Here is a 12,091-nt window from a genome sequence, read left to right as displayed (position 1 = left end):
TAAGCAAATATTTTGAAAACAAATATGATTTTAATAATTTATAATTGACTAAAAATGAGTATATTGTTTAAGTTTTAAAATATTTTTATTTACCCTTTTTTTATATAAAATTAAGCATCACCTGAATAAATTTATATGCATTTTTTTTAAATATATATGATTCTTGTTTCCCTAATGATAGTTGTGGTAATTGGTCTTAGTAAAAATGATTTTAACAATATTAATAAATGTAAGAATTATTTTTTTCATTAACGATGAGATAAATTAATTTGTTTTAAATAAAAAAAAAGGAGAAAAGAGAGGAAATAGAGATCGATGTAAACAACAGGAAAAAAATACAAATTTGTTTTTATTTTTTATTTTTATTAATTGGGTTGAGACTTGGGACATATTAAAAGTAACAGAGAACAATACTTTATCTTTTACCATTAATATATAAGAGATAATATAATTAAGATTAGCAAATGAAACAGAATATAGGTTAAAGTTGTCTGATTTAAAAAAGAATTGTAAAAATTAGTTACAACAAATACATGTACATTATGCATGTATATCTTTTGTGTAATTTCTTTTTAATAACCTTATAGTAATTAACCTTCATTTATTTATCTACAAAATCCGCGTGTCAGCCTATGGAAGAAAGTTGGAATTGCTTAGCTCGTTATTATATGTGTAATGGATTTAGAAGGAGATGGATATATCTATGACTAAATTATGGTAAATTTATATTTTCTTATAAACATAAAAAGGACAATTTATGATCAATCTGTGACAATGTTATCACAAAACTAAATGTTTGTTTTACCAAATGTTGTCACAAAATACTCTTGTGTGAATATTGTCACAAAAAATTTGCAAAATTTACTCATATATACTGTCATTTCTCTCCTTTGAAGTAACTATTGTCACGGGCCCTTTTTTGAATTAATTATTATTACGGGGTCCTCTTTTGAATTAGCTATTGTTACGGGGGGTCATTTCCAGGGTGTTGGAGAATAACATCCCTTTTACCATACGCTCACATATGCAATGTTTCATTATTTTTTAATTTCTATAGCTTTCGTTCTTAAATATGAAACCATTAAGGCTGAATCTTAGTAGTCATTTTTTTTTTAATAGAACGGATTTTCCATTAAAATTGGGTAACAAACTCATCAATACAGGAGAAAGACATCTCAGTACATGAGTCACCAAGACCTAAGTCAAGTGAATCTAACACTAAGTTCCGGTAAAAGTACGTTATGTGCAAACTTCCGACAACGGGAAGAATTACAAGCACAGATAGAGCACACGAGAGGCTCGTTCAAAAACCCAAAGATTGGCGATGGAGAAATCCAACCAACCTCGGTCCGATGGCCACGAATAAGATGGCTCTTCAACCTGCATAGATCAAAACCTAACAGGAAATCCACTACGGGATAAGAGACTACGGCTAATCCGAGTCCAAATAGTACCAAAAGAAACCGAGCAGAAAAATAAAAAAGTCGGAGCAAGGACCCCAAAAGATACAAAGAAAAACTTGAATCTAAACTAAAAGTGTCTTCATCATGCCCAAAGAAAAAGCCCTCAAAGAAGTCCCACCCCTCAAGATCCGCAACGGAGGCATCCTCGCCGAGGAGGTTCTGAAACACCGGGACGACGGGGCCGGCGCCGGACAGGACGGCATCTCCGGAAGGAAGGCCCAAAAAAGGAGCTGACTTCGGGGACCGAAAGCTCCAGATCTGGGAATCAAACCGAATGACCCTCCAAAGAACAGAGGCTCCCATCTCCGGCGGAGGAAAAAGAAGAGCACGGTTGTTGCAGGAAACACCGGCGAGGACAAGGGCGTCCGGCGAGGCTCGGGGTCCGGCGAGGACAAGGAGACCCATAGATGCGGGATCAGTAAAAGCTATTTCCGAGGTAATGAGAAGATAGGACAGCCTCCCCCCCAAGTCGGAGCCGACCAGAGCGCCGGCGTCTTCCCAGGAGGGGAGCGGCGAAGAGGAAAAGTTTCTGACGGCTAGGGTTTGAGTAGAGAGAAAAAGCTTTCGGCTAGGGTTTTTTATTGGTCGGTTTTTGTTTAACCCTAGTAGTCATTTAAATTTATAACTTTTAATTCTAATACATTATTTCATTATTAGTAACTTTTTAATATTATTTTGTTTCTTTTTATATATCTTTACGATAATTTCAAGATCACCATAAAGTTTGTCTTTTGAATACATCACCAATAATAAATAAATAAATAAAAAGAACACAAGCTCAAGTTCGATGTTTAGAATGAGCATTGCTATGTGACACGGGTCACGACCACCGAACGACCCACTCACATTTTGACACGTGGCACTGTGCTGCCACGTGTCAAAATGTGAGTGGGTCGTTCGTGGTCGTGACCCGTGTCACAGAGCATTTCCGGTTTAGAATAGATAAGTTTCTTAGACCATCCACGATGCATCTTCATTATGAAGATAGAGATAGAGATAGAGATTCAATACATTTTCAAATATATCTCTATTCTTCCTTTATAGAGATGAATGCAATAGTGTATCTCCAAATATAGATGCACTATTTCATCTCTATATTTATCCAAAACTTTTAAAAATTGCATTATTACCCCAAAATTTAATTTATAACTACAATTTAATACTTATATGTATTATGTATTTATTTGTAAATTAGTGTATTCTAAAAATTATTAATTAAAAAACAACTCATACTTGAAAAAAGAAAATAAAATTACTACAATGGAAATCACAATATTTTACATAGACAATTAAAAAAACATCAAGACATTTAAAAATTACATAATTAAAAAACTTAAGTCACAATACTACATAGACAAAAAAAAAAAAAAAAAAAGATCAAGACATAAATAAAAACTTAAAGGCATAATAAATAAAAGCAAACTACTTAGTCTTATATGAAAGTCTAATAGCTCGGAAAATCACTTCTATAGCCTCCAATATTATCAAATATTGTCCCAAACACATTAATTCGTGGAATTAGATGTACCAGATTGTTGTAGTTGTTCCTCATATATTTTATGTGATACGTGCTTGTTCCTGAATAATATAAGCACGTCAGCGTGGATCAGAAATAGTATTTGAGTCTTGTATCATGATTTTGATCTCCATATTTTTATTAATGGAGCTCATAAAAATACATGATATAAATGACGAAATTCTACACTCTGTTTCTTATTGATGAAATGGAGATTTGTGATACTGTTATCTATTTCAGGGTATAATTGCGTCATTTTAGTTAAACAGATGGTATAATTTCGTCATTTTAGTTAAACAGAAGGTATGAACTCGACGTTTTTTAAAACCAAAAATTAAACTCGATATTTCACGAAAACACAAGGTATATATGTGTTATTTTCCCCTTTTTTTTATTATGAAAAGTAATATTTTAATTTATGTACTCTATTTTCAATTAATATATTGTCATATTTGTGCAACTCTATTTTAATTTATGTACTCTATTTAAAACCAAAAATTAAACTCGATATTTCACGAAAACACAAGGTATATATGTGTTATTTTCCCTTTTTTTATTATGAAAAGTAATATTTTAATTTATGTACTCTATTTTCAATTAATATATTGTCATATTTGTGCAATTAATGAATAATTTTTTTTTATTTTCGGATATATTATTAATAATATCTATGTATTTGAACTAATACGAACAAAATTAATGGTGTTGGTAAAATTTATGATATATATAAACAATAATGAGTTAAAACTCAATTATAAAAAATTATAATGGGAGATGATGTACTTAGAATATTCTTTAAAGAAGATGTAAAATAAATATGGAGTGTAGATAAAAAATAATGTTCACTTATGTAGATATATAAAATATAGATGAAAAGTAAGATGGAGTGGAGATGGTCTTATATCAACATTTAGTTTGTATTTGTACTATAGTAGTCACTGTCTCGCAGCAGTTGGCAAAACGGTATGACATACAGCAAGTTGGCCACCAAAACCATGGACCAAAAGAGCTACGCACCCCAAAACTATCCTGTACACATACTATCATGTACCCCAAAACCATGGACCAAAAGAGCTACACACCAAAACTATCCTGTTCACATACTATCATGTACCCCAAAATCATGGACCAAAAGAGCTACACACCAAAACTATCCTGTTCACACACTCCTCTACTCAGCTCCGTGGAACTATTGGTTAGTAGCCAGAGAAATTGTTACAGTACCACCAGAGAGGCGCGGTGAACCAGACCGGACCCGTGTTGTCAAGGTCTCCACGGAAGCAAAATCCATTTCTCTCTCCGTCGATCCCGAGCCTGAAAACTCCCCAGTGTTTCCTTCCTGAGTTGATACCGGAAAGGGACGCCATTCCTATCAAAGTTCGACGATGCCACTCGTTCCCCCACAGCGTCTCAGAGTCGTTCGAGAAGTATATCCTGTTGCCCTTAAATGCATTTCCGATCCCGAGCTTTCTCGCTGAGAACGACCTCGACGAGCACTTCTCGAGGAACAACACTCTGTCCCCCAAATTCTTGACTGCCTTCCACGATGACGATTCTAAGTTGGTTTTGAGAGCGTAGACCTTGAAGTCACAGGTCTCGAGCACCACCCTGGGAGCGTCGTTGAAGTACCTGCACACGAGCAAGATTTCCCCGAGAGACTCCACGAGGTACCTGATCAGGACCCGATATTGTGCGATGAAAACCTAATGACTCGTTCTCATGGCTAATTTGTACTAAACTTAATTACATAAATATATAACCAATTTACCCTTTTCGGTCAATAAATATCGGGGATTAGTTCCGACCACAAATTACTAATATGCATCGATCAACCCATGTACAATTTGAGAGGTTAAGTAATCCCCCCTATTGCGAAACTGAATAGATAATTCAAGGTCAAACAATACCTGAGAACGACACCGTGGCTCTCAGGGACACGAGCTTCGAGCGAATGAGTTTCAATCTCGGAATCACGGGACAGCGCTGCCGCATCGATCCAGAGAACGCGGCCGTCGCTGGTCAGGAGGAAGAAACGCCGGCGGCAAAAGACGCCGTCCACGAGCGAGCCTCCTTCTCCGGCGACTTTCAGGGCCCGCCACTCCGGAGCTCCGGTGACCCAGAACACGAGGTCGCGGCTCTGGCAGTCGAGGAGCAAGCACGCGAAGCCCTGCCCCGTCGGATCCCCCGAGAGGACGATCTTGTGGTAGAAGTCCCAGGCCTTCGGGAGCCTGATCTCGACCCCCGTGAACGGGTTGAGAAGCGTGCAGACGATGTAGAACTCATCGACGTGGTCCACGAGGACGAGCCATTCCCGGGCCGAGGCCCAGCAGTACTTCCCCTGGGCCGAGGGGTGTTCCATCTCCCATGCCCGCTTCTCGACTATCCCCAGGCAGCTCCTCTTCCTTAGGTTCTTCTGGCCCGGCATTATGAGCGCCGGGAATCCGAGCTCGTTCCACCACGAGAGATCGCGAGAGAACACGTCTCTCCAGGCTTTGCAGACTTTGCTTACCGAGATACAGTCCACCAGAGACACCCGGTCAACGACGCTCTCTAGGATGGGCCCCGGAAGCCCGGCCCAATCCGGGCTGCTTTTCCTTTTCTTTCCTCGACGGGCTTGGTTCCTTTCTTGTTCTGAAATCGTCATCTCTCCACACACTGTTCTACTAACTTTGTATTTTGAGTGCAAACACTCGGCTGAAAAATAAAAATCCTTGGACAATAAAATCAAGAAATCCATAACTTTGTATTCTGAGTGAAAAACACTCTGATGAGATGTTTAAAAGAATCATATTTTCGGGGATTTTACGTATACCCAAAATAGAAGTTCGATAGTGTTCTTAACTGTTTAACAAGGAAAACAGAAAATCAGAAGGAAAAAAAAATGGTATTACCGGCGAGCCTCACCCGAAACGGCGTCAAGTGACGAGGGAGCTACGTTCTCCGGAGAGCTACGATTAATGGACCCTCTTCTCTTGTGGAGAGATTAAAGGTGGTTTAGCAAATGCAAGCAATGAGGTTTAGGTCGAGAAGAGAGAGAGAGAGACGATAGGGGAAGAAATGATTTTTGGGTCTGAGAGATTTGTTTTTCATTTATTACTAAATAAGCGAAAAGAATATATGGTAAGATCGGGATTAAACCCGAATTAAGCAGTCTCTCATGTTAAGTTAATTAAAGAGAAAACATTTTCTAGAAAATGTTTTCTCTTTAATTAACTTTCCAGTTCCAAAGCACTTTAAAATGTCGTGTTAGGAAAACATCTATAATCATTACGTGCACAATCCGGTCCGATTTAAAATTGGTCGAAAATTCTAATGGGATCAGACCAAATAAGAAAAAAAAAAATGGATAAGTTTTCAAGTGTTATTTCAGAAAATAAAATAAAAACACATTTAAAGTTTACAAGTAATTATCTGATCTCCGTTCCAATTTCAACGCGATTGATTTGAGATATTCATTGTTGAAAAAAAAACCCAGTAATAATGAGGCCGCCTGACATTGAAAATAGCAACAAGTAATACCAGTTTTGAAGTGTTGTTTTATGATAAATCATTTTATATTTGAACAAAATTAATATTGAAAATATATAAAATGTTGGCAAATTAACACCGATATCACCAAATGTCATCGGATTTTACTAAATCTCTCAATCTCTCTCCATTAGTTTTCTTTCTCTTTTGAGCAACTTCCGCCAGAAAATCATAAATGTCGTGAGCTGCGGTGCGAGCACTTCCACCACCACGAAAAGAAATCCAAGGAGAAGAGCAAGAACTTTGAAATTTTATCTGAAGTTTTATTCTGACGATCCTAATTGTAAAAAAAAATCGATTCATATGACACTAATTACTTTTTTTTTTTTTTTTAAATTATCAAACATCACAGTGAATAGGACATATATTAGGCGACAACGAGTGGCAATTTGATTGACGGTCAAACATTCCATTCTCGGGCGCCGAGATTGGCTTCTCAACGATCAAGCTACGTAAAGGTTAGTAAACGAGTAATTGCTCTTCAATAGTTTTTAATAACATGTGTTTGCTCTTTGTCTAGGTTAGTAAAAATCGTTTTTACTTGTTTAAAGAAATTTTAAATTCTGCCGCTTGAAGAAGCGTTAATATTTTCTTAATCCTAGATCTATTCCAACATATCCTCCCTAATCCAGAAATCGGCAGTGCCCGGGAATCTGGTTGGTTTTGCTTGCAATAGAGATGTGGCTGCTCTGAAACGTGCTCTCGATCTCTACTCGAAAGCTTTGGGAAAATGATAAAGTTCCTAAAGTCATCTATCCGGTGTAGCCTCGACGTTGCTTGCGGCTCGAGTCTTTAAGGCCAAATACTTCAAGAGGTCAAATTTCTTCTAAGCAAATGTCCGATCCTCTTGCCCTTTTATGTGGCCATCTTTTCTGTGGGGAAGAATGATATTGGAGAAAGGTTGTCGTCGTACGGTTGGTAGCAAAAGTTTGATAAAAACCTTCTTTGATCGCTAGATCTCGAGAGACACATCATTTTCTCTAATCACGATACCCACGAAAGATTAAAAGCATATCACAGTGGATAGGTGAATCGATCTCCCGAATCAGTCTTGGGATGCTACCAAACTACGATAAGTCATGTGGGAAGTGGACATCTCGATAGTTTTGAGTATCTCGCTTAGTCTCGTGCCGCACCCCATTGATTTTATTTGGCACTGGGAGACCTCGGTCAGTATACGGTCATAATCTGGTTATCGTATCTCCGGTCTGGCGAATGAGCTTTGACCCGCTTTACAATCGGATCTAAGCCCTTGGAAAACCATTTCGAGGATGTCAACTCCACCTGAGGTACGTAGGGTACAAGAGTGAAGGAGATGTGGCGAAGGACTATCTAGAAACTACTGCACATGCCTCTGTAACCTGCCCTTTTTGTTCTTGTCTAGAAGGCACCGCGCACGCCTTCTTTACATGTACAAGAGTGAAGGAGATATAGCGAAGGACTATCTTCTATGATCGGTCTCGCCCACCGCCATGCATGGGTACTCGAGAGTTGATGGAGGGTCTGTGATCGAGATTCTCTAAGGAAGAGAATGAGTGCTTTGGTATTGTGTGTTTCTTGTTGTGGGAGTCATGAAATGGGCTGGTACACGGCGGCGAGAGTCTTTCCCCAGAGATGATTCCAGACTCAGTGGGGGTTTGGTTGGCGAAATTCCAGAATGCGATGAAAAGTCCCCCCAAACTGCCACCAGAACAATGCTTACAGGATAAGAAGTGGGTTCCGCCTTCACCGGAGAATCTGACGTCGATGCATCGATTCCGGTGAACGGGGATGGAACGGGTTATGGTGGGGTTGTTCGAGACTCATGTGGCGAGCTGATTGGAGCTTTTTGCAGCTGTGACGAGCTGCTACGACTCGCTCACAGCGGAATGCATGGCGCTTCGTGAAGGGTTGGTCTTTGCCAAGACTCATGACTTGAGGGTAGCGACGGTGGATAGTGATTACTGGCCAGTAAAGGCAGCAACGAGCACGACGCCTCCGGTGAGAATTCAGGATATCATCATCGATATTCGTCGTTTGCTTATAGGGAGGTTGGCTGTGGATCTTGCACATTTGTTTTTCGTGAGGGAAACAAGGTTGCTCGCGTAATGGCCAAGGAAGCTTTTAATTACAGCAATAATTATTGGTTTTTGGAGTATCCATCTTGTATTGAACTCGCCATTGGAGGTGATAAAGTTGCCATTTGATTAATGACATATTACTCTCTTCTTTTCGGGGAAAAAAAAAAAATCAAGTGTGAATGCATAGCATGCTAATTTCACTCGTATTTATTTTAATTGACATGTGACCTCTGAATTAGCATACAAAGTATCTGATTAAGCTCATATGTCATCCAACAGTACCAAATCTGCTTACAATCCAACTCACATTGGACGTCCCAATACAAACAAAAAAATGACACACACACACACACACACACAAAACCAGATCTCACCGATTTCAGATCTACCGTCCATAAAAATCTCACTGGTTGGTTTGTTCGCACTACTAAAAACAGAATCTGAAACTTCTCATTTTCGTGTTGGCGTCTTTTTATACATAAAACTCGGTACTATATATATATATATTTATAAATCAATAGTAGTACAAGCATCATTTAGTGTGCCGGCAACAACAAAGGAAGAAAGAAATCGATGAGAGACAACATTGCCGTTGCTGTTGTTGTTGTGGTGGTGAGTCTCCTCTGCTTATGTTCGTCAACGAAGATCAGTACTGGATTCCTGATTTTGCCCCTGAAAGTCCAAGAGATAACGCCGGCGAGCAAGGTCCGGTTCCGTCGCAACGTGAGCCTAACGGTGTCTGTAACGGTGGGGTCGCCCCCACAGAACGTTACGATGGTCCTGGACACAGGCAGCGAGCTGTCGTGGCTCCACTGCAACAAATCCGAAAACTACCCCGAGACCTTCGTCCCGGGTCTGTCGGGGTCGTACGCTCCGGTGCAGTGCTCGTCGTCGGTGTGCAAGGAGCGAACGCGCGACTTCGCGATCCCGGCGGGCTGCGACGCCGTGGGTCTCTGCCACGCCACGCTGAGCTACGCGGACTTCTCGTCGTCGGAGGGCAACCTGGCGTCCGACGTGTTCAGCCTCGCCGGCGGCGGTGAGCGCGTGGTGTTCGGGTGCATGAGCTCCGGGTTCAGCGCCACGGCCGAAGAGGACGCCAAGTCCGCGGGCCTCATCGGAATGAACCTCGGCTCCCTCTCGCTCGTCTCCCAAATGGGCTTCCCCAAGTTCTCGTACTGCATCTCCGCCGCCTCCGCCTCCGGCGTCCTCCTCCTCGGCGGCGGCGACGGCGGCCTCGCGCCGCCGCTCAACTACACGCCCATGGTGCGGCGCTCGGAGCCGCTCCCGTACTTCGACCGCGCGGCGTACACGGTCCGCCTCTCCGGGATCGAGGTGGGCGGGAAAAGCGTGGCCGTGCCGGCGTCGGCGCTGGTGCCGGACCACACCGGGGCCGGGCAGACCATCGTGGACTCGGGCACCCAGTTCTCGTTCCTCATGGGCCCCGCCTACGACGCCCTGAGGACGGAGTTTCTCAACCGCACGATGCACCTCCTGGCCCCGGCCCCGCAGGATTTCGTCTTCCAAGGGGTCATGGACCTCTGCTTCCTGCTCCCCTTGGCCCGCCCCGAGCCCCCTCCCTTGCCACCTGTCACTCTCGTCTTCGACGGGGCCCGCATCACCGTCTCCGACCGAGCCCTGCTCCACCGGGTCCCCGGAATGCTGATCGGGGCCAACTCCGTCCACTGCTTCACCTTCGGAAACTCCGACCTCCTCGGCGTCGAGGCTTACCTCATCGGCCACCACCACCAACAGGACATGTGGATGGAGTTCGATCTCCAACGCTCGCGGATCGGGATCGCCCAAACCCGTTGTGATTTGATGGTCCACAGATTAGGTTTCAATAATTCCTGATTTTCACCTGCATTTTTGTTTGCTCTATAGACTACTAATTCAATTATTGATACTAATTACCTAACAGCCGCATTTGAGTTTGACATTACGGGAGTATTGAATGATAACTCACTTATTTAACTCTTATTTTATATTTTCATGTTTTTGTTTTGGAAGACGATAACATTATATGAATTCATAGCCACACATACAGTATTACATTTACAAGTGGGACCGTTGAAACTGAACGGTTCACCTGCTGCACTTGCTTGGAGTATGGTGTTGAGCTGGGAAAAGTTGTATTTGTATTTGTTTTTAGTTTTTAGTTTTGTACATTCTTGTGTAGTCAGTTTTGGATGCATTCGTGTAGTCAGTTTGTGTAGTGTCCATGCAATATATACATCTTTGATACTTTAATTTCCGGGGTCTTACTTATTAAACGTATTTAACTAAAAAAAAAAAAAAAAAGTAAACGTTAACCATGCCTTAGAAATCGGAAATAGTTTTCTTATTTGTGATGATTTTCGTAATTGAAGTAACCACATATATCCTTATTTTTGGGTGGTTCTTGCTTACAACTTAAAAGCCTCTTGTCGAAAATGGAAATAATTTTATATATATATATATATATATATATATATATATATATATATATATATCACATAAAACTCAAATCAAGTACTAAAGCCAATGCTTTTGAATCAAACAAAGCCAACATGACTCATTGTACCTAACAACATTCAACAATTTCTTATTCATTTGATCTCGTATGTCAAAATCGATCAAATCAACTATATATATATATAATATATTATTTTGTACTAAATGGAGTGTTTGACACGCAAACAACACAACGACTCTATCATAAAGTGTGAAACTAAAGCTTCAAATATTGGGGATTTTTTTTGTTATATCTTACAAGGCCTAAGATGTATTCATTTGAGAAAATTTGAATTTACTTGGATGCAATATGTTAGGGATCAATTTCCGGTCGAGGAAAAATCATACCCACGTCAGAGAAACAACATGAAGAGAAAGACGAGCACAAAGTCAAGTCTCAACCCAGAAGGACAACTCAAGAAAAATCCCACTAACCAAGCCAAGCTTCGGCCACAACCAATCACCGATTATGTTTTATGTCACCCCCCAATCTTAGATGTTCAACATGTAATTCAGTTTAATACGGATGTTATGGATTATAGTTCTTATTGATACTGACTAGAAAACAACTCACTAATAAATAATCATAATAAAGTAAACTTCCTATTATATTTAGTAATCATTCATGTTTATTTTATTATTTTCATTGGTCAATTGTCACGATCCGCGAGATCCAGCTCGCCCACGAGATGTGACTGATCGACTCCAAATCATAAATAGCTCATAACATAAATACATATCAAACAAAGTAACGCATAAGGTTTTTTATATATATTAAAGTAGCTTGCGAAAATCCGAGAAATTTTTTTGCTTTTAATAAAAGCTTAGAGTCTTGTAGCGACTCGTATACATATACATTCCGTCTTAAACAAATAAAACTAATGCTCGGTTTGTGAGACCCCATAGCCCATAAGTCAAGGCGATATGTGCTCGATCTCGGTGTTCAACTCCGCTTCCCGCTTACGAGCTTTTCCCCTTATCTACATTACCAAGGGTACTCATAAAGTTATAAGTTGAATGTTTCGGTAAGTGAG

General features: G+C 40.4%; 2 protein-coding genes across 4 annotated transcripts; one reads left to right on the top strand and one right to left on the bottom strand.

Annotated features, from left to right (window-relative positions):
- Positions 1–3,806: 3,806 nt before the first annotated feature.
- On the bottom strand, positions 3,807–6,072 carry LOC149404416 (F-box protein At3g56470-like). Of its 3 annotated transcripts, none has more exons than XM_089607223.1 (3): positions 5,871–6,072; positions 4,887–5,673; positions 3,807–4,650 (listed from the first exon to the last, which is right to left on the bottom strand). In XM_089607223.1, the coding sequence occupies exons 2-3, from the start codon at positions 5,621–5,623 to the stop codon at positions 4,176–4,178; spliced, it is 1,212 nt and encodes a 403-aa protein (XP_089463349.1). In that variant the 5' UTR covers positions 5,624–5,673; positions 5,871–6,072; the 3' UTR covers positions 3,807–4,175. The 3 variants fall into 3 exon arrangements, with proteins under 3 accessions (XP_089463349.1, XP_089463350.1, XP_089463348.1); XM_089607224.1 differs by having other exon boundaries at positions 5,884–6,072; XM_089607222.1 differs by lacking the exon at positions 5,871–6,072 and having other exon boundaries at positions 4,887–5,854.
- A 2,674-nt stretch (positions 6,073–8,746) lies between these two features.
- On the top strand, positions 8,747–10,772 carry PCS1 (Eukaryotic aspartyl protease family protein). The gene has a single exon (XM_089607252.1). The coding sequence runs from the start codon at positions 9,141–9,143 to the stop codon at positions 10,416–10,418; it is 1,278 nt and encodes a 425-aa protein (XP_089463378.1). The 5' UTR covers positions 8,747–9,140; the 3' UTR covers positions 10,419–10,772.
- The last annotated feature ends 1,319 nt before the right edge of the window (positions 10,773–12,091 follow it).

The sequence above is a fragment of the Urtica dioica genome, chromosome 2 (assembly GCF_054948205.1).
Source record: "Urtica dioica subsp. dioica isolate 48M chromosome 2, U.dioica_male_clone48M_v1_H2, whole genome shotgun sequence".
Classification (NCBI taxonomy): domain Eukaryota; kingdom Viridiplantae; phylum Streptophyta; class Magnoliopsida; order Rosales; family Urticaceae; genus Urtica; species Urtica dioica.
Note: the sequence above shows the minus strand (reverse complement) of the source record. Positions and strands in the feature narration are given on the sequence as shown.